Raw genomic sequence first — 22,748 nt, 5'->3', positions numbered from 1 at the left:
CGACCCGTCATCATTTAGGCCCAAAGCAGCACATTTGGTAACCGAAGTCGGAAAAACAAGTTTTATTTGGATTTCAAGGGCGTCGTGGTCCACTGATGTTCAGCCAGTGACGTTTTTATGCAAACACGTCTAGGGTCTAGGTTCAGCCTGAAGGGGCTCCGAGTTATTTAGGACTAAAAGCTGCATAGCAACACTATTCCCAGGGCCCCACTTCTTGAACTGGCACGTGGTGCCCTGCCTGCTGGTGATCTTTTTGCACTCGGTGGGACCACCGCTCTCCATCCGAGGTGTAACAAAACACGCCAAACATTTTCGCCGCACTTCTAAAATAGCTGTTTTGACATGTCGTCACCGCGTCTGCAGCACAATGTTTTAAAACAGCCCCCCGTGACTCATCTGTCTCCGGCGAGGATCTCTGCCCCAAAAGTGAGGAAAAAATAAAAGGCTGCAGGAACCAACCCGAGCAGACAGCGTCGACATGGAATGAATGATGTCTCCGTTGACTTTTTTTTTTTAGTACCCTGACTTTAGACTTTATGTGACGGTTGGGTGGGAGGACGGGGGGGGGGATTCAAAAGGCGACCCAGTGGCATTCGAAACGTCACTCACCACCGAGAACGCGCGCTAACGACCACCGGTCAAGTGGGGCTCGCGTTGCGCGCAATGCAATCTGTGCGCGCAAAAGCACCGGTCAGTCCAGTCGAGGAAGGGGGACTGCACGCCGAGAGCCGGACCAAGAACCGCTTCTAATCCCAGAAGTGAAGCAGTTTCTGTGTTGTTGAAGAGGCCGTGGATGTCCAGCGATGAAGATCGACGCGGACACGTGTGCGCAGCGGGGGCCAACCGCTCATCAGGATGATCAGGAACCGGGGGCCGGCGATGGCCGGTCGTCCCGAGAGCAGCGACCCGGAGCCGGTCACAAACACATCATGGATGTCACCGATCACAAGAGAGCTACTGCCAAAACCGTTAAAGTGTCTGTGCTCAGTGACGGATATCCAAAGTCTGTTCTTACGAAAACTAAGAACTGTTGCACTGATGCCGTGGAATCCGATGGCGGCGACCGAGAGATGGAAATCCAAACCCTGATCACGGAAATCATGGAGAAACAGAAAGACGAGGATGTGGATAAACGTGTTCCGCAGAGCGGAACGGCTTCTCGAGACGCACCACCCCCTTCTTCGTCTCCTTCTTCCCCGGTTCATATCACCGAGGAGTCGGGAAACAAAGAAGACGTGACCGTCCCATCCCAGCCCCTGCAGGTCACCCTGGCAACCAAGCAAGAAGACCCCGGAGTCACCGTGTCCTGGGACAAGGACGAGCTCCCCCGTGTGGACAGACCACTTGACTCCGATGTGCGCGAGGAAGGAGATCATGACGATGATGGGGATGATGATAACGATGATGATGATGGCGGTGGGGATAATGTTGATGGAGGTGATGGTGGTGGTCCCAATGACGATTGTGATGAGGATGATGATGATGATGATGATGATACTTTGATACTTTCCGATGAATGCGAGTCGCACTACATCAGCACGCACGAGATCCAGCTCGCGGAGCTCTCCGACCACGAGGAGGACGGGCAGGGCGGTGACGTCACGGCGGGGTCCTTGGAAGAAGACCACCAGGTGTACTCGTTCGTGGATTACGCGTATTTTACGCACGATGTCGGCGGAGGGGTGAGGGCCCGGCCTGATAACGGGTCCCGCCACCTGGACAGTGACCTCCTCAGCTCAGACGGAAGTCTGTCAAAGACCCCGCCAAAGGGACCGTTCCAGCCTCTGTCCATCAAAACGACCTCCCGCGCTATAAATGAGCCCGGCAGCGGCCTCCAAGAAAAGCTGAACAAAACCCATCATCAACACATCGACACATGCACGCGCCCTGGGGACCCGCGGGGCCACGGCCACGTGTTTCAGGGAAGCGACGGCGGGAAAACAGAGACGCTTCGCAGTGGCGCCAAATGTTTCATCGCCGCCCCTGGGCGGTTACACTTGGGCCGCGCGTTAAAAGGCAGAGACGCAAACTGCTTCTCCAGCAGCGGCGCGTCCAGCGGGCTGAGCGAACCCGACGACGCGGACCAGGAAGTGCGTCATCTGACGGGCCGCGCTTTCAAAAGCCTGGCGTACCCTTACCTCGGTGCCATTCATTTCAGCAGCTCCAGCGGCGCGACGTCTGCTGCGGCATCATCGGACCACGGGGGGCTCGGACTGAACCGGTGGTCCGCGTTCGTGGACCTCAAGTACGGCAAGCTCAACATGGATCACTTAGTCGCGCGAGGGCAGAACCCGACCTCGGCCTTCGGGGTCGCGCGCACTACAATGGATCACGTGAATAACAACAATACAGGATACAAGGGCGTCATCAAGATGCCCGCAAACAAACTGTTTACTTTGAACAACAACAACAACTCTGCCACGCAGGAACATATTGAACTCGTGGGGAAATTTGGCCACGCGCACGGCGGCGTTTTTACGCTCACAACGGAAACGTTGAACTTCAGGTGCAACGTGGAACCTGGGGGTGGCGAGAGACGCGCGAAATTCGCACAAAGCAAGCCGGGATCACGTTCCGCGGATGAGGTTACCGACACCTCGCCCGGCAGGCGGAGGAGGAGTGCAGCGAGGAGCAGCGGGACTCCCTGCTGTAGCGCGGCGGGGGCGACCATGGACGACACGCAGAGCGCCAAGAAAGCCATGTTCGCCTCGAGCATTCTCAAAAATGTCATCTCCAAGAAAATGCAATTCGAGGAAGAGCGCAAAATGGAGCGCGGGGAGATCCGCGAGGGCCCGCGCAGCGCGTCGTCGTCCGCTGCCGCGTTTGCGCCTTTGCCGCTGGAGAGCGGTGGCGCCGCGCGTAAAGGCGCGAGGGAGCTGCAGAGACCGAGCTCGCGGTTCTCGGAGGCCAGCTCCGAAAGCACCATCGTGGGCTTGGATGAGTTGGGGGACATTGTGGACACGGATTCGTGCGACACCGTCACCGGTGAGCGCCCGAGAGTAGAAGACCCTATGAGTCCCGCACAAGGACCGCATTTAGAGTGGACGGATGAGGCTGGAATGGATCCTTCTAAACGAGGGGCATTCGAAGCAGCTAAAAGCACGCTGCTTCGGAGCCAAAATAGCGCATTCAGGTCGTGGAGGGACGGCGAGCTAGAGTTTCAAACGGAACATAAAAGCCATAAAACTCCAGAGGAGGCTTCGTTTAACGAGCGCCCGGACGGAAGTGGCCCGTGTTCGGATCCTGAGCATAAGCTAAGGAAAATGTCCCATTTGTTTGTGCCGACTATCCAGATAATGCCCGACGAGTGGGAAGTTGGAACGCAGCCGACCATGAATTATTCGATGTGCGCGACCGCGCTCGAAGGCGAGAGGCGCAGCATGGACTTGCTCTCCGACAAGCGCTACGACGCAGGCTCCACACGTATCAAAACATCCAAATCACCGGAGATCAAAATCAACCTGAGGGCCAAAGACTATAAAAAAGAGCCGTTTGGAGCTGCCACCCTGCGGGCTCACCATGCAGGCGGCAGCGCGCCCGGTTTTACGCGAGCGGAGGACTCCCGGTGCCAAGCTCTCGCAGCCGTTTTGAAGGGTGAGTCCTCCGATAAGGTACCTCATTTCACGGTCAGGGACATACGTGATAACAAAGGGAAGTTCCAGACGCCTATACACCAAGTGAGGGACGTGCGTAAACTAGTGAAGAGTTCCTATCACTTTGTGTCTTTGGATAATAACGACACGAAATCCAACCTGACGCCCGGCGGTGACTGGAACGCGGATCAAAAGCAGAAGCACGCGCTGTATCGTAACCAGGCCTCGGTCTCCCCGATCGTGATAAAATGCCAGTCGGTGAATACAAATAGCAACGGAAAGCAATCTGGAAATCTAATCGACTCGTTTAAAAGCCGAGCGAGCGAGGAGCCCCCGCAGTGCGAGACGGACAGGTGCGACCGTCTGTCCCCAGGGGGCGCCAAAGGGGGCTCTTCGTTAGACCCGCCAGAAGGGAGCCTTGGCTTCAATTTCGACGCCAACTCTGGCACCTCGTCTTGCCGACAGCCGGAGAAGGTGTCTGACGCCGCGGACAAGAAACCTGAATCCGGCCCGAAGAACCAGAGCGCCTTGGGGAAGCTCCAGGCGGCGGTGAAGACCATGGAGCAGCTGTATGTGTTTGACCGCAACGAGTGGAAGAGGAAGAGCGAACCGAGGCCGCTGGCCGCCGCCCGCGAAGAATTGGAACGCAGCCGACCGCCACCGAGCAAGGAGGAGCGGGCGGGCCGCGGCTTCCACCACGTGATCCCGTCAGCGTTCCGGGACTCCCCCCGGGCCCACGACTCCGGGTACCACAGAGGAGAGGAGAGGGACCTCCCTAAGCCCTTCCTGTATCAGCATCCTGGGGCCCACGACTCCGGGTACCACAGAGGAGAGGAGAGGGACCTCCCTAAGCCCTTCCTGCATCAGCATCCTGGTAGCCACGACGACCGCCTCGGGTTCAAACCCATCCAGGCGTCGCAGGGCAAGAACGCGTACGAATTCAGCGGTGCCAAGAAAACCCCGGAAAACCCCGGGAGCGTCAGGGCGTTCCCGCAACAGCAGCCCCTCCCTAGGACCCCGGCGGGCCCCGCCCCCCAGGGCGCGGCCCCTGGGTCCGCCCCTCTGCCCGTCTCCGTGCGGATCAGCCAGGCGGAGAAGCAGCACGCTCGCTCCGAGCTCCAGAACTACCTCAGCGTCCCTCTGAAGGCCCAGAGCCAGGCGGGCAAGAGGGTCAACTCGGTCCCGCCCTGCAGCGCCTCCAGCCAGGACAAAACCCTCTACGCCCTCGGCGGCGCTGGGGGCCCCGGGCCCCGGCCCTGCACCCCCCCCAAGCAGTTCGTCCCCCGGGCTGCCGAGCCCGCCGCCCGTTCCCCGGAGCGTCCCGCGCCTCCCGCCCCGGCGGCGGCCCCCCTCTACAGCCCCTTCCCCCTGGGGGTGGTCCCGGCCCAGCAGCAGGTGTTCTGCTTCTCCCCCGCCGCCATGAGCCCGGCCCCCGTGGACCCCTTCCAGCAGCAGGCCACCCAGAGGAAGATGCTCCTGGACCCCACCACGGGGAACTACTACCTGGTGGACACCCCCGTGCCGCCCGCCACCAAGAGGCTGTACGACCCCGAGACGGGCCAGTACGTGGACTTCCCCATGCCCCAGTCCCCCATGACCCCCATGACCTCCATGACCCCCATGACCTCCATGAGTCCCATGTCCCCCATGACCTCCATGACCCCCGTGCCCATGGGGATGTCCCCGATGGCCCTCAGCCCCCCCGGGGCCTACGGCCACACCTACATGTTCTACCCGGGCTTCATGCCCGGCCTGGTCCCCGGCAGGACGCTCTCCCAGCCGCCCCAGATGATGTGCGTGTCCCAGGCCGAGGGTCCAGCCATTGGAGGGGGGGACCACCCCCAACCCGGGGCCTACGCCGAGAGCCCCTGCTACCTGGCCACGGGGCCGTCGCCGCAGCAACGGCGCCGGGCCGCGCCGCCGCCGCCGCCGCCGCAGGGGCCGATGGGCGGGAAGCCGCCGCCGGTGATCAGCATGTCGTCGTCCCAGCAGGGGGCGCCCCGCATCGTGGCCCCGCCCTCCTTCGACGGGACCACCATGAGCTTCGTGGTGGAGCACCGGTGAACGGGGGGAGGTGAGTGGATCTCTCTCCGCCGCAGTCGTTTTCTTTGTTGTGTGTTCATGGGTTTAATCGTCGTCGAGGGAACCTGAACTGGATTAAAGGGGACATATCATAGCACCAGGTGTGAGTGTGATCAGCCGTTACAAGCCGATTTGAAAACCGGCCTCTTCTGACATCACAAGTGGGCGTGTCCGCCTAGATGTGTGCTGGATAGATCAGTCTGCCAGCCTAACCAGGGGACTGTAGCAAACGTTGCCCATCTGTCCGTCATACATCTAGGTCGACACGCCCACCTGTGATGTCAGAAGAGGCCGGTTTTCAAATCGGCTTGTAACGGCTGATCACACTCACACCTGGTGGTATGACATGTCACCTTTAATGTGTTTGCAGGATGATAATGTGTTTGTTTTATAGAGCAAACTAGCACAAACTCCAAATGTACAATAAGGGAGCCACAACAGTTAATAAACATGTTCTCTTGATATAGATAGTACAACTTTAGGCCAGGCTGACCTTTGACCTCTCACATTCACCAAGGCGTGTAAGAAACAACAAACTTCCTGCACCTTTTCATCATCAAACATCAAGAACAAAGAGGACGAGGAGAAACATATTTAAACTCTAGTCACTTTACAATGGAATTAATGATATTTGATCCTAGCTTCTCTGGAGCTCCACTAAAGCTGCTGGGATTGACTTAATGTCACAGAGCACGGAGCACGATATCAGCCAGCATGAGGGTCTTTGGCCGGGGGGGGGGTCTGGCGTTAAGGGTGTGTTTGACCGAGAGGGCGAGCGAGAGCAGGACAGTCACTTAGCTGATTACTAGGACGGAGCGGTGAGCAACATCAGCTGCCCGGAGCCATCAGGGGCCTGGGAGGGAGGGCTGCCGGAGAGCGATCACCTCGGGGTCACCTTTTTATAGAGAGATAGAGAGAGAGAGAGAGAGAGAGAGAGAGAGAGAGACAGACAGAGACAGACAGAGACAGAGAGAGACAGAGAGAGACAGACAGAGACAGACAGAGACAGACAGACAGACAGACAGACAGAGGGGGAGAGAGAGGGAGAGACAGAGAGAGAGACAGAGAGAGAGAGAGAAAGTGATGGAGAAATGTTGAGGGAGAGAGAGTAGTGAGAGAGCAACAGAGATTGTGTGGTGTGGGGGAGAGAGAGAGCGTGAAGCCATCTCCCACTGATTACATAAACAAACGGGGCAGACGTGGTGGCGGACAGCTGGGCAGGGCGTGGGCACAGGCTCTGGACTTTCCCTCTGGCCGGTCCAGGCTGAAACCAGAACCTGTAATAAGTAGCGGTGGTATTCAAAACAGCGTCTCACACCGGGTTGGAGAGACATCTTAAACCTTAGGTGGCCCCGCTGTCCCTTCCCTTACCTCAGGTTGAAGTATTTTCAAACAGAATTAAGGCTCGATTTCAGACCTCCATGTGTATCCTACAATCTAATGTTTGTTTCTAGTAACTGTAACGAGTAGAGAGCTTAGAGTCCGTTTTTGAATGTGTGTCAAGTTTATAATAGCTCCTGGTGTTGGATTTTAGTATTGGGTACATTCTTCGACACAGTGCTATTTAAACCGCTCACCGAAAGCCTTACTGATGTCGCTGCCTCTGCACAGCTACTGGAGACCTAGCTTGGGAAAAATGTGTGTGTCGTGTTGCGGCGGTGTTTATAGTGGCAGGGCGCGGGTTACCAGGGCTTAGTATGTGTGTCTTTGTTTGGATCCCTGCAGACCTGACCTTTTAGGAGCAGAAGGCCTGCGTGTTGCAGCACGCAAAGCCGCGCCAATCGCTTGACCCCACGGATTGTTCCTGTACGAGGAAGAGGAAGATGAGGATGCCTCAGCGGCCACGTGGAGTTCTCCACAGCAACGTCTCCTCCGTCCCGTCGGACGTCGTAGGTTGTAGGTCGAAGAAAGGTGGCAGAACGGTTGACGTTTGCGTTTGTTGGTTGATTCACACGAGAAATGCTTTCTGGCTTTCTCCCTTTTGTTGCCACTTTGTTTCACAAATGGAAGTATATCCACTCTCTAAGGCACGTTTCGCAATATGTTTTGCACCCTTAAAGCTTCATTGCTTTACAGAATGTATTTTCCGATAGCTAAACGGTGATCGGCACTCCTTGACAAAGAAGATCACAGGATTTGTATTACAAATAGATTTATTGAGGTTTTCAGTGGCATGCATTCATTTTTACAAGTCAAATGTATTTTTCTATACTTTCATAGCATCAACAATACTTCAGATATATCGAAATGTTTCAGCTGCTGAGTGAATTGCCAAATAGGATGACTTTGAGATATTGCTGCCCGCTACACTGTTTAAACTCATACACTTTACTTTTTCATTTGTTTGTGTTGTTTTGTATTCAGAGGCGTAGGGAACAGAATAGTGGAACTGCAGGCCAGTTCATGCCAACGCCATTCTGAAGCTTCTCAGTGGGAGGGGGGTTACCGAGGCAAAGTCCACAGCCATACACAGATCCTCCCTGTCCACTCACTGATCCACTCTTGAGTCGTATTCTTAGAGGAAATCTATAGTCAAATGGCTGCAATAGTTTTTAAAATAACAGTGTGTGTGTGTGTGTGTGTGTGTGTGTGTGTGTGTGTGTGTGTGTGTGTGTGTGTGTCGAAACCCCATTCTTTTTAAAAAGATGATTGCCTTGTTAATGAATGCTTGGATAGGAAGTTGTTTACAGGAGGGCTAACTGATACTGTGTCATCTCGTCAGCTGCCTCCCTATTGGTCTCTTTTGTTGATTCAAAGTCTAAACTGTTTACTGTGATGCGTGAATAGGCAAATGCTTAGTTTGGAATACTTATTTTTTTAAGGAAAATTCACATTTTGGAAGAGGTGCAAAGTTTTGTAAAGTAGATCATATTTGTCTTAGATTAATTTGAGATGTTGTTATTTTGTTTTATGTCTCTGTACATGCATGTGTTGCTAATCTGTATCCTTTTTTACTGCTTGATAATTGATCCGTCTTGATAATAGAGTATCCACTGGAAATGATTGCTTAGATATACAGCATACAGCATGTGTTGTGAACGTGTATTGGAAATACAGAAAACATTTCAAACATTCAAGGGAAAATATAACCTGGTATGATAAGAAATGATAGATGCAATAAAGATGATGAATGAAGGATGGATAAAGTGAAAATAAAGGTCAAAAAAACAATTGAAACAAATTCTCTGACATTCAAAACTATACGTAACAAACTGAGTACACCTGTGATGAATGTGAACAGATTCATGTGTTGATATCTACTGCTGCTGAACAATGCAAACATACTATTCAACTTAACAGTTCAACCTGTATGAATACGTTGTAGAAATGAATCATAAAACCATAAAAACCTGTGATAGCATAGCAGACATCAACATACCTATGTAGATATCACATTACCATCAGCCTACTCTTGTTCACTTCTTCATGGTTTGTCCCACACTGTATGGGTACTTGTGCCAGTGCTTTGGAACCCATTCAAATCCAAAGGTCATCTAAATTAAATAAAATTAAACAATAAAAAAAGTTGGAATTAAAATGGGGGAGTAGGTTACAGTGGAATAGTTTGAATGATGATATTGCGGTCGTAGCGGTTACCGGTTCATAGAGTCGACCTGCTAATCTCAGCTGGCCTCGACCGATCTATGGAATGTTTTCATGACTAAATGTCAGCTTAGCGGTGTGCAAACTGGTATGTTCAGCTTAATGAACGGACATCATTCATGGCTGCATTTCTGGCACGGGGCCCCGTGTTGTCACCGGAGAGGGGGGCAACTGAGTTGTCCTAAAGGAGTAGCGAGTTCATGTTCCTGATGGCTCCCCCAGACGCATAAGGAGTACGGTGTGCATGCACAGAAGCGCTCTAATCGGTGTTTGTCTGTGGCGCATTCCTTCGCGGGGCTATACATAGACGAGCAGAGCTGTGCAGTAACACCGGGTCATGCTCACACAGACGTGCACACTTTGCAAGACCTGCCGATGTTGGTTACACACACGCACGCAAGCGCACACACACACACACACACACACACACACACACACACACACACACACACACACACACACACACACACACACACACACATACACACACACACACACAGATATGCAAAATCATCCGTACAGTCAGCCATGCAAACATCCATACATACAGCCAATACATACATACATGCATGCATGCATACATACATACATACATACATACATACATACATACATACATACATACATACATACATACATACACATATTCAAACATACCAGTACATACATACGTATATTAACATTATATTATCTATAATTATATATTATTAAATTACTTTTACCATTGACTATGCTACAACAATACAACAATGACAATACTTATGCCTATTTTCTTCTTCTTTATTGTCAGTCCTATTTCAGAAGAATGTCTTTAAAATTATATCCAGTAGGTGTCACTAAATGTCTTGATTTTCAATCTCTTAACAAACCAATGGGATCGCAGTTAGAAGGCGCAGATTGATGACGATATTTATGCGCCCCATTGAAACAGTACATGTGGGTTTGCAAAAGAAAAGTAAAGGCAGATTATAAATTTACCCATGTAAGGACCTCACCTATATGCGAGCAGAATTAATTCAGTATTTCACGAATAGTATATTATGTAAACATTTGACTTAGAATTTGGTTTAAATCAGTGAAATCTCTGCAGGTTAACTCGCAAGTAAACAACGGCTGCCTCTTCTCGTACTTTTTGACATTATAAAAAGTAGAACATTTCAATTGATCCGATCCACAAATGTCCGATGAAACCTCAACAGCCATGAGTTTGGAGGTGCGCACCGCTGAGAAGGGGGCTGATGTTTCAGCCAGTGGGGAGGCACCAGGGCCAGCTGGTGACCAAGTCATGTCCAAGAGACAACGCAAGAAACTCCTGAAGCATCAGAAATGGGAAGAAGAGAGGGAACTCCGAAAGTGAGTTATTCCAACTCACGGAGACCGTGTACAGTACGATTGAGAGTTGTGCTCCGCAAATCTTTGGTTTAATATGTTCCATCCTTTTCCTACTAAAAACGACAGTACACAGCTAGTTTTCTTTTTTAAAACACAAACCCATCATCCTCCTCCCTATACACAAACGTCCATCCACACTGTAGCTACGCTTCCTGACATTTAAAACTGTGTGTTGCAGGGAAAAACGAAAGGAGAGGAAACAGCAGCGCCGGCTGGACAGACCTTCGGATGAGACGGGAGAGGGGGGAGGGACCAACAGCAGAAAGCGCCTGCGGCGGGACGCCTCGACCAGCTCGCTGCGTCTGGTGGTAGACTGCAGCTTCGACGAGCTCATGATGCTGAAGGTAAAGAAGGAACCAGCTCATTTTCATCCACCGTTTCCAATCTGGAGTCGTGCGCATGTGAGCATGAAGTTCGTAAAACGCAGTTTGTCTGAGTTTGATTACATAGCCATCATTTATGTGAATTTACGCAAGTCAGAGAAGTCCTTTAATTATCCCAGATGGGAATTTCGGTGAAATGTGCGCAAACAAATACTAGTCAAACCTAAATACAAAATTAAAGAAATATATTACTATGCCAAAAGTAAGTTTAACCATTAGACAATTGGGGTAAACATTATTGACTGTCTATCCTGTGTTATTCAACATAAGAGTGTAACTTATTGACCATTATATTATTATTTTCTCTTCTCAGGACATAAGAAAGCTCCACAGGCAAATCCAGCGGTGCTACGCAGAGAACAGACGAGCCCCTCACCAAGTACAGGTGTGTGATTCGCCCCCCCGCTTGCTAACCAGGGGATCAACCATGACATCCATAGAGTCTGTCCCTCCCAGCCTCCTCACATGAAATCCTTTCCTTCCCTCCCCCCACAGTTCTATCTCACAAGCCTCGGCGGGCAGCTGCAGCAGAACATGGACGACCACGACCAAGGATGGAGGAACTGGAAGGTGAGGCTGAGCTCTGGGTCTGATGGCGTTGGTATTCGAGATCTCTTTGGCTTGGTGTCTACTTTCCTACTTTCCTGTGTCTCATTTACATTGTCCCGTGCATAAAAGAGAGAGAGCTGTAGAGCCAACAGACGGATGTATTGAAAAAAAAGAGGTGTATAGCTTTTTGCTTTTGGTTTGTCGTCTTCTGTTTGTTCGTCTTCAAAGTCAGGGATTGTCCATGATTGGACATTAAAGTGAAGACAGACACACACACACACACACACACACACACACACACACACACACACACACACACACACACACACACACACACACACACATCCCCGAACCAGAGTTCCGTGTGCGTTTCTAAGGGGGGGCCACCTTGCCTTGTACAGGACATCACCGTTAAGACGGAGCACTACACGGAGGTGGTTGACAAAGAGGAGCTGGTCTACCTGACGTCGGACTCACCCAACGTGCTGGAGAAGCTGGACCCGGCCAAGGCCTACGTGATCGGAGGCCTGGTGGACCACAACCACCACAAGGTCTGGTAGGACCCTGGTTTGGCCACTGCTGGGGGGCAATGCATATAGTTAGTTTAGGGTATAGTTTCTGTAATAGCCCTGTTGTGGTTGACAGTATTATATTTAGGAATGATGGTAAAGATGGACGTTAGGGGATGGTTTTATCAGGCATAGTGATAAGGATTTGGGATTCATACAATTATTTGAATACTGACTGAGTCATAAAACACACAAATTGTAATGGGGTAGAAAAGATGTTCGCTTTGTCTCTCAAACCTTTTAGCTTGAATCCTTTTAAACTACTAATGAGGCAACGTGTTATTACTGCATGAAGAAAACCTCCAGCCTGAGAAAATCCTAGTTTCTTTTTGTGAATAAGTTCATTTCACAGCTTGAGACTGCTTCTAGGTTTTCAATCAGCAGGTGGTTCATCGCTTTAACGTGGGTTTTTCTCTGTAGGGACTCTCGTTTGAGCGGGCCCAGGAGCTCGGCATCGAACACGCGCAGCTCCCGCTGAGCAGCTTCGTCAAGATGAACAGCCGTAAGGTGCTGGCGGTGAACCACGGTAAGAACCCGTTCAAAACGAGTACCAACTGTATAAACGAAAACCGTAACAACAGCTCCCCCTCGGGTTAATCACTGGGAATTGCAACTGGCATTTTTTTATTTGGCGCAATAGCATTACTTTTGCTGCGTTTGGCTACTCTTCCACTTGTTTGAGAGTTTGGATATCATTTGAATGAAATTATAAATATATCTCAACATAGTTATGTTTTTGGGGGGGTTGTTTGATAGTTTTTGAGATCATCCTGAAGTATTTGGAGAAGGGCAGCTGGCGAGAAGCCTTCTTCAGCGTGCTGCCCCCGAGGAAAGGAGCGGTGGTCTTGGGTGAGGGAGGCCAGGCTGCCCAGGACAGCGACTCCGACGCGTCGGAGCACCAAGCCCCGGACTCCACCACCGACACCACGGTTCCACCAGGGGGCAACCACGTAGAGGCTTCCCACTCTTCCATAGAAGAAGAAGAGACCCAGACATTAACTTATTCTACTGGGGCCTCAAAAAAACATGAAAAAAACATCTAGCATGGCGATATGGAACATAATTTTACATTTGATGAGTCATCTGAATTGGACTTGTTTTATTTTTACTATGACTTCGTTTTTTCTGATGACCAAAATGCTTTCTTTGAAATAATAATTTATTTATAAATCTTTATTGGTTTTGCATATTTTGAGTTTATTGTTGTGCGACCAGAAAACCATTCATATTTTACGTTAACTTTTCAATTGTTCAATTGTTATTTCAACATGAGACCGGCCTTTCTGTCCATAGGATGGTATACTTTTGTTGACGTTCGACATTGTAAATAAACTCGCACATGGAAGCACGTTTGAAATCTGAATGTGTTTTTTTTCAGTGAATTAACCTAACCTAGGAAAAACATAGAATCCTATATCTTTCAAAAAAACAATATATGAAGCCTAGAATATTTATATAATCAGTGATTGAAAATTTCATCAAAAATAAGGGAGCCAATTAAGAGATCGATCGTGTTCAATTAAAATGTATTTAAAAACACTGCTTTGAACGATACACCCGTTTCACGCGTTGTATGCAAATCCCAACCCGACAGGAAGTTTAAAGGGTCCCATGGCAACACGAAACGGGACGCTCTCCGGCCAGCTCGCAAAGATCTTCTCTGGGAGGATATTTAGCAGAGATGCTGCGAAAAGCTTTGAAAGTCGTGACTGAGCTGCACATCCGAACGGTAGGACACCTGCGGTTGTTTTTTTCTGTTACCTTTATGTATTTTTTAATTCCATCATTTTATTTTACTCTTGCACAAATGTCCCCATAAAACGCCAAAATGTTAGTGGACTCATATTCTGGTGAATAAGTCATTTAGAAATGTGAAATATGGCTGATCCTCACAATTACCTTATTTTCTTGTTTACAAGTATTTCAAAGCTTAAACCGAGTTTTCAGTTTAACTAAAGGGTTATTAAGGCCTATGCATATGTCCGCCCCCAGGTGTCCTGTCCCGGGGTCCATCTGTGGGCCAAGGATGACGTCTACCTCAGTGTGTGCGTCATGGGGCAGTATCGAGAATCCCCGTGTGTCCCTGCCTTATTCCCGCTGCTTCTTCAGCAGAAGATGACTTTTGAAAAGGTAAACAAAAAGATCATTCACGGTCCAAGTTCTCTGTTCCTGATTGGCATAACCTATTGAATATCGAAAGTCTCCTACACGCACAAAACAAACAAAAAAAAAGATTTCCCTCTCCCTATGCCTCGATGAATCTTCACATTCAGAGAGTTGGGTGATGGATATTAGGGGCTTATGATGTCAATGTCTAACAACAACCCGTTCTCAGAAAGTATTTTTTCATCTTCTAGATATTTCGGTTTGCGGTTGACCCCGGAGATATTGCTGTCATGATGGAGTGTATGTAGTGGTTGGTTATATTTATATTTTGAACTGGTTTCCTGGTGCGGTAATATGAAATGCTATTGGATGTATATAATTATTATTGATGGTTGATGGATGTCAAGAATGGGGTTACAATTCTTGCCCTATTGCGGGGGGCAAGAAGTAAGGGGTGTGTGTGTGTGTGTGTGTGTGTGTGTGTGTGTGTGTGTGTGTGCGTGCGTGTGTGCGTGCGTGCATGCGTGCGTGCGTGCGAGAGGCAGAGAAAAACTAACCGAACTGTGAGCTGCATGAAAATGTGTGTTTTTATCTTCAGACGAGACTGTCACAATGGAATTGGTGCAACTGACTCCTCCAGGTGATATCCACACACGCACACAAACACACACACACACACACACACACACACACACACACACACACACACACACACACACACACACACACATTGTCATTCAGCCAGAAACCATGCTTCCTCTGCTGTCAGACGGGAACACCCTGGCCTGGTTCGTAGAAGACTCCCGCCATTTCCTCTTCCCTGAGCCCAAGCTGGTCCCGACTTACTCTGGTGTTGGGAGAGAGGTTCTGATGACACGTGTGCCTCACTTTCCGGTAAATTCAGACCCAATTTCACAAGCTATACGAGACTACGTTCAACGTTTTCTATACTGTGAAAAAACCAAGCTTGATCTTTCACTGATATATACCAGGAAAAGTCCCCTTTTTGTGTCTTTTCTGAATCTTTCTCCATTTTCTTTCTCCATTTTCTAGCTCTGATTTTTTGGTGTAATCGACCAAATCATATCAAAGTATTACATTTGAAGTTATAGACATGCTAGCAGACAACAGACAGCAACATTGAGTCGATCCTGTATTCTACCCTTTAACTATTATCTATCTTCAATAGGGTATTGCTCCGAAGCTGGAGTTCTGGACCAAAACCACCATCTGTGAATGTTCAGCCGTCGCAGACAGCAACGTTTACCCAAACGTGTCCATGGTAGGTCTGGACCTCAGTGAGCTGTTTATGTGTCTCAATGCAGGTCTTGGTGGTTCTGCATGACAGGCCTTGTCACCACATGATGTCATCCAAACTGACCTGCAGCAGGTCAGTTTGGATGACATCATGAGGTAACAAGGCCTGTCATGCAGGGAACAGACCCCTTAATGACAATTAAGGAGCAGGTATGGGGTCAGTGGGCAACCTTCTCCATGATGCCTATGGTACACTATGGACACTGGGGATCGAACCCAGTAACCGCTGGGAGTCAAACACCCGCCACCGTCATGCGCATAGTTGCTAGGCCATGCTTATACCTTTTTCATCTCAAATAAGATTTAAAGATTAGATTATCGGTTAACCTCTGTTTATATGTTCCACTGGGATTCCATTTTCTAGGGTATTAAATGCATATCTTAACCGATGTTTATGTCAGACAAATGTAGACCCCCTGGCCACACAACTAAACTAAGTATCTGCACCCAAAATGGGTGATGCATTGATGATGATGATGATGATGATGATGATGATGATGATGAAGAAGAAGATGATGATTATGCTGGTGATGACGATGATGGTGGCGGGTCGTTTGTATCCAGGGCCCCAAACCAAGCAAAAAGTCTGCACTGAGGGCCCGCAAGCAGAGGGCCTCGTCGCCACGGAGACGCCCGGGTACTGCAGGATGGGTGGGAGGAGGAGGAGGAGGAGGAGGAGGGGCCACTAGGTCAGACGGGGGCCCGCATGTTTCGTTCCGGCTGGGCTCTGAGAAAACCCAACGGGGACCAGAGGATACGAGCAGCAGCTCCCCCCAGCGTGTGAGTAAAGACGTATGGAGAAGCTGATGAGGCCTTCTGGTCTGATCCATGAACAAATCCACCTCCACCATCGACATGTACTTTTCCCTTTTCCCGTCTCATTGTGCATAAAGATGCATTAGAAATATTATTATATTTTTCTTATTACTGTCCTGTACTTACTGCAACACCCTAAAATCGTGTCTGTTAGTTTGACTGGCTTCGTCATATATATCTTTTTTTTGTTAACTTTTATTCAACCAGAGTCACTCCAAACTCTGGTCACTGCTGCCCAGCCAAGGCAGGCAGCAGTATTCAACAACAGACAGTTTCAGACTTGAGTGACAAATTCCTAGTCGCTCGACACACCATTTTCTGCAGCCACCACTGCATAATGGGTTTAATAAACGCTACAACCGCCAGGGGGCGGCAAATTATCGAAGATTGAAGGAGGAAACGAAATTGCCTATTTTCGATTTGACCTTGCATAGCATTGCCATGATGGTGTGTTATGTGATTTCCTGATAGCCTGGGCATATATTTAAATTGAAATGTTACCCAAAAAATGTTTAACTTTTTTAGTGTCCAGATAACATTCTATTTTGGATTCAAAACACCAATTTAAAGCTGTTGATGGCATCGTAAAGAAGGCACAATGTCAATATTGTTTATTTTGTCCCTGCTCTTTAAAACTCAAGTAACTAATTTAATGAGGCTGAGAATGCAGAAGGAATGGGATTTTAGTTTCTATATGAACAGTCTAGAGACGCAGTCTAGGTTGAAGGAGAAAGGGAGTGTAGCATGGTACGTCAGACTCAGACCCAAGGTGCTTGTACATGACCTATGCAAATCCGTACTACATTCAACCATTGGCAGAATTCAGAACTCCTTCCAGTTATCTCCTTCCATTGCGACGAACAGTAACATAGCCTGAACATGAGCTCATATTGATACCCTTCTTTTGCCGATTTTGTTGAAGAGGTGTCATGAAATAGGACCAACACAGGTGTGGCTCATAAGAATGATTACAGGTCTGCCTCATTCATGTACCAGGCCACGGTAGTAATAAGCCAGTGAATCAGGGTCTGCTTCCAGTGCCCTTGTATATAGAGGTATTAGTATATGCTACACGTGAACCTCCTAAGATGGCGCAATTTGATTGGTTCGCTATCTCGGGATATTGGGCGATATCCCATGTTTGAGTTCTCAAACTCGGGATATTGTTTTACGTAATGGGGAGCGCGCATGACGGTCGTCTTGTCACGCTAATAAAAACAAATAAACCGCTTATAAAAACAAATAAATCCCAGAAAAAAGTATTGTCTTGTAAGTGAAGTTAGTGCAGACCCTTGATAAGTTTAATGAGTAACACCTGTGTACTTCCTATACGAGGACTCCTCTGTGAAAAGGGTCTGTTGTGTCGTCCTATAGATGGCGAGCTCATGGCCGGGGGCGGGCCTTAGGAGCTCCCCGCCCCTTCGTCGCTCGGCACTGGTGGACAGAAGCCCCTCCCCCAGCAAGCCTTCGCCAAACCCGCTCCGCTCCGTGTCCGCAGGTTCGATTCCTTAAGTGGAACAGATAAAGTTATTAACTTTTTTTTTCACTTTCCCAATTGAACAAATACAGGTAGCGGGGGCAAAATAATATTTGCTCATAATTTTTTTTATAAATTGTGTAACTATCATCTTTTTGGTATTAACACAATTAGTTATGAAGAAGGATATATTTTTAATTATGTAGGCTGTGAAAGGCTAAGAGACAGTGCGAGGGCTAGAGGCTATTTAATCGGTATGAGATCTAAAAAAATATTTTGCATCTTCTCCCTCTGGTGATTAATCAAGCGTTATATTTTTATTTGAACTTTCAGATGGTAGGATGGCATCCAACGCTGACAGTTTGGTAGGAACACATACTTCCCAGTCTCTCGCACGCACAGAAGTGATATCATTTTGCTCAGTGAGCCATGTATAAAGTGGTAAAGCCTGAGCCGCTCTATCTCATGTTTTTTTAATGTCTCAGAGCTCTCCTGAATCGGATGCTCCCATTGGTCGGCAGCGTGCGGTCTCTCCTCCTGCGTTGTGGCGTCGCTACCGGCAGCAACAGTCAGGCAACAGCAGCAGGTACTAGCACTACGCCTCCTCCCCCTTCTGAGGACCCCTGAGAGAGTAGCCCCTTTTCACAGAGCTGTCGTCTCAGGACCGTCACACATGTCCCTCCTAACACTAATCAAAGGTCTGCTACTTGTATGACCCACGGCTAAGGGCAGTAAAATGGGAAATGGCCTGCATTTACATTGCGCTTTTTTGCAACCAGAGGCCACCCAAAGCCCTTTACAATATTGCCAAACATTCACCCATTCACACACACATTCACACATTCACACACCGACGGCGGCGTCAGCCATGATAAGCAACAGCCAGCTCGTCGGGAGCAGTGAGGGTTAGATGCCTGGCTCAGGGACACCTCGACACTCCAGGGACTGAACTAGTAATCTTGCGGTTACCAGCCCACCCCCTCTACCTCATGAGCTACTGCCGCCCCTAAGTAGAGTGAACGAGTTAAGATATGTCTGCTGCCCCTTTTGTGGACTGTCTATTGGCCAATGTCCATTAGCCAATGCTACCTCTAATCACATGGGCGGCACAGTTTATGAAAAAATGTCCTCAACTATGGGAAGTGACCCCATGACAGGAAGTAAGAAGAACCCTCTGAAACAACAGGAAGAAGTGCAATAACCCTTATTATATATATCATTGTTGGTCCATATACTTGAGTATATTATAAAAACTTTATTGCAACAGCTTTCTGAGGACAACTCATAAAACAACTGTTGTGTAGCTCAGCAGATCATAACAAAACTATGACTCTATAAGCATGACTTCTGTTGGGGCGTAGCCACGGCCACGACGTCATGCTCGGCTCTGTTGTCATGGCAACGGCTAGGTCCCGCTGGAACGGCCCCGCCGACTCCTGGGAGGAGGTCCAGGAGCGTGTCCGCGGACTGCTGACCACCCCCAGGGCGATGCGCAGACTCCTCTTTGTGAGTAGTGTTCAGCGTTGGGAACGTTACTTTAGAAAAGTAATTAGTTATAGTTACTCACTACTTGTTCCAAAAAGCAACTGAGTTAGTAACTGAATTACTCTATAATAAAAGTAACTAGTTACCAGGGAAAGTAACTATTTGCGTTACTGTAAAAAAAGAAAGTTGCTATATGTCAAAGAATTTGGATTTTTCTGAGCAGTTTTCACTTGGCCTTAAAGTGTTAAATGGTTGAACTGCCCATTCAAGGCCCTGATATGCTTCCAACTGAATTTTAATTTGCTTGGTTGCAAAGGCTGTGGATCATCTGCCGTTACCGTAACGCTATTATTTTAAACGGCGTGATTACAAACACTGGTAGTGTTCTTACACACACGCGCACGCATACACACACACACTCATGGTCTTTGTTACGCAGAATGTGCCAACAGGTTTAAACTTTAGTTGGGTATTATTATTCAATCTGGACTTTGCCACGGTTCGGGGGTCCGACTAGGAACACCCTGTCTAAAAACAAACTGCTTATAATAGTCTCGTTAGCCAAAGTTGTCACCTGGGTTGATGAGTCATTTGTTTCACCTCTGTGCGCTATGAGTCATTTAAGTTCCCTAGTTCGGACGTGTCCTTTTCCTTCTGTTTCCTGCTTTTCCTGCAGTTTTCTGTATTTCTGATCGATTACAGCCTCCTCTGCTTGAGTCTTTGCTCCAAGCCCGACAGTCTGTCAATCTGCAACTCATTCGAGGGTTAATGTTGTGTAAACATTATCTTTATCTTTACAAGCAACCTCATCTTAAAACTATCTTGTACCGACACTAGTAGGTAGTAGGTATAGTGCTGTGTAGTTCAGACACGGCACTTTATATTTATAGCCCAGGAAGTAGAGCAGAGAAGCCTAGCGACAGAATGGGTAGCTGGTTTGATTCCCCTTGCTTCTCCCGCTTGCTAAAGTATGCCTAGTGCCATTGAGCATGAGCTCCTGATGCATGCCCCCTGCATGGTGAACACCGCTGCCTGTGTGTGGGTGTGTATGAATGGATCAAACAAAATCACTACAGACAGTAAACGCAGTAGCATTAGCGCTTACATTGTATTTATTTTCTTTTTTTAGCTCTCTTTTCGATTTCACTCCACCTTTACTTTTCCAGGACAGCCTTTTGAGATAAAATAATAGATTTTGCCCAAAGTAACAAAATAAAAAATAGGGAACAAAATAACAAAGCACATCAATTGCGGTGAGTTCCACCAGACCGACAAACAACCGTCGATCACGAGTGAAGGGGAAGGTCCAATCATCCTGGCAGGGTCCGTCGGGTTCTAGTAGATGGGGTAGGAGGCCGTGGGGCTGGCTCTGAGCTGCCTTGTTGTTTGTGTTGACAGGGCTCCACGGTCTCTGAGATGGAGGAGGTGTTAACACGCAGGTCCATCTCCCCAGAGCTGCCCTGACGGAGTTCGGACACACGCACGGACACACACACGCACGCATACGCCTCCCTTCTCGAAAATATACATTTTCAAGTGTGGCTTGGCACGGAAACAGAGAGATTGCTGGGTCTTATAGTTGAATAAACCTTTTGGAATGAACCCTTTTATTCTGCTTTCTTCTTCAGTCTGGAGGTAATTCACACCGCTCCATGGACTGGTGTTTTGCATTGATGGTTCTGCGTCAGTGACGATGTAGTACGACCTACGGTGCAACGGCAGCGGCTACCTTTCGCTAGGTACGTTAGCGTAGCGACGCCCGCGGCGGAGGCAGGATGACAGTGCTCACTGCGGGTCACCGCTCCTCACCTGACTTTGCAGAGTCCTCGAGACGTCTCCTCCCCTTCCAAGGCCCTTACAGTCAAATTATAGCCTGTGTGTGTGTGTGTGTGTGTGTGTGTGTGTGTGTGTGTGTGTGTGTGTGTGTGTGTGTGTGTGTGTGTGTGTGTGTGTGTGTGTGTGTGTGTGTGGAGCACCAGGGGTTCTCTTTACCAACTAATAGCATTCCGCGAGCTGCCTGAAGCGTTGCACATTAACCGCTGGCGGAGTGCAGGAACATTGTGATCTATGGTCAGGGTGTCGGACAGGGGCTATATCCGTTCTATATCCATCAAACTATAGCGTGTTAAAGTTGTGCTCGCTAAGAATACACCCTATTTGCTGTCGCAGGTGATGTTTTGGCTCAATTGCAATACTTCTAACATGGTTTAACTTTGATCCAACCCATGGCGATTAAACAAGACGTTGTGGTCGTATTAATATTTAGTTTCTCTTAAATAAGAAAGTCTTACCGGCTGAAAAACCTTAACTGTATTGTAAAATAGATCATGTGACGTGACTTAGACCAATACGAAACCGCCCATTGGAACAACACTTCATTTGCATTGAACAATTAACTCAATATCAATTCCGTAATGAACAATAAATAACATCTCGGGACACAATATCACAGAATGACAATGCACAATTATTCTGATGTTAAAAGCTTGTGGTTACACATTAGCTAGTGTAAAAGAAGAAGTGTGTTGGTGTCCGACCAGTGAACTGTATAATACATTATTGGAACGGCCGCTGATTTGGCAAATACTTGATTATGCTAACTAAAGGTTAACCAATCAAAAAAAATATTAATTAATGAACTGCATGGCAGCAATTACTGCTCTGGTCGTAACTGATATGATAATAGCATGGATCAGCAGGTGTGTCTGTGTTAGCAGTGTGTTTGAGGACTTTATGGTAGTGGTGTTTTGTGAGGACTCTGAGCCTCCCGAGTTATTTTGTACGCTAGCTCCTAGCAGCAAATCCAGGATGCTACGCCTTAGCAACAGAATTCGGAGCGTTTTATGGCGCACACACACAATGTCGCAAAACACTCATATCTCTGTAGAGTAAATGGACTTAAAAATGGCTTGGGTTGGAGATTTTTAACAAGTCCCGCTTGGCCGTAAGCCTAAAGCGAGACCATTCGATGATTCTTCAGTCATTTCTGAAGAATAAACGAGTGGAAGAATGTTTCAAAATGGACCCTTGCGCAATAATTGACCTTCATTAACAGCTGTTAATTTAATCATTAGTGTGTAACCATTTTTGAATCTGCCCACTTTGTGTGGTGTATAGACCCCAACTGGTAATGTATATCTGTTCGGAAATTGTTTCTATACTAGTTTTTATTAAATCCATTGTTCATACATTCATGAGATATTCTGGAATCTGCAGTTCAAGTACATCTTCATGTTGAACCATGTCGTTTCTCTCTGATCACCTATACCGTGGATCATGGGCGTAGGAACCGGGGGGGACGGAGGGGACGTGTCCCCTCCAATATTGGAGACAGGCGCATTTGTCCCACCTAAAAATTATACCGGGGGGAGAAAAA

At 48.3% G+C, this 22,748-nt stretch overlaps 3 protein-coding genes across 3 annotated transcripts; all 3 read left to right on the top strand.

Annotated features, from left to right (window-relative positions):
- Nucleotides 1-803: 803 nt before the first annotated feature.
- On the top strand, nt 804-7,413 carry cUnh4orf54 (chromosome Un C4orf54 homolog; the record flags this gene model as incomplete). The annotated part of the gene is made up of 2 exons (XM_079758276.1): nt 804-5,667; nt 7,401-7,413. One exon carries the CDS (start codon nt 804-806, stop codon nt 5,655-5,657), a length of 4,854 nt encoding a protein of 1,617 aa, XP_079614402.1. The 3' UTR covers nt 5,658-5,667; nt 7,401-7,413.
- Nucleotides 7,414-10,209: 2,796 nt separating this feature from the next.
- trmt10a (tRNA methyltransferase 10A) lies at nt 10,210-13,377 on the top strand. Its single transcript, XM_079757667.1, has 7 exons — nt 10,210-10,631; nt 10,849-11,014; nt 11,367-11,438; nt 11,549-11,623; nt 12,004-12,153; nt 12,592-12,697; nt 12,928-13,377. The coding sequence occupies exons 1-7, from the start codon at nt 10,456-10,458 to the stop codon at nt 13,212-13,214; spliced, it is 1,032 nt and encodes a 343-aa protein (XP_079613793.1). The 5' UTR covers nt 10,210-10,455; the 3' UTR covers nt 13,215-13,377.
- A 475-nt stretch (nt 13,378-13,852) lies between these two features.
- Nucleotides 13,853-20,836, top strand: spata6l (spermatogenesis associated 6-like; the record flags this gene model as incomplete). The annotated part of the gene is made up of 12 exons (XM_079757818.1): nt 13,853-13,900; nt 14,164-14,301; nt 14,529-14,577; nt 14,876-14,917; nt 15,047-15,171; nt 15,467-15,559; nt 16,159-16,374; nt 17,785-17,908; nt 18,221-18,252; nt 18,373-18,473; nt 19,249-19,393; nt 20,771-20,836. The coding sequence occupies 12 exons, from the start codon at nt 13,853-13,855 to the stop codon at nt 20,834-20,836; spliced, it is 1,179 nt and encodes a 392-aa protein (XP_079613944.1).
- Nucleotides 20,837-22,748: the final 1,912 nt, after the last annotated feature.

This window comes from Pollachius pollachius, assembly GCF_949987615.1.
Source record: "Pollachius pollachius genome assembly, chromosome: 20".
Lineage (NCBI taxonomy): Eukaryota > Metazoa > Chordata > Actinopteri > Gadiformes > Gadidae > Pollachius > Pollachius pollachius.
This window is presented reverse-complemented; position numbering and strand designations above follow the sequence as displayed.

Bases quoted from the DNA above. Each gene is read 5' to 3' on its own strand.
- trmt10a (XM_079757667.1), top strand. From the start codon at position 10,456: ATGTCCGATGAAACCTCAACAGCCATGAGTTTGGAGGTGCGCACCGCT. The intron at 10,632-10,848 runs GTGAGTTATTCC...TGTGTGTTGCAG, and splicing joins GAAGAGAGGGAACTCCGAAA to GGAAAAACGAAAGGAGAGGA. The intron at 11,015-11,366 runs GTAAAGAAGGAA...TTCTCTTCTCAG, and splicing joins ACGAGCTCATGATGCTGAAG to GACATAAGAAAGCTCCACAG.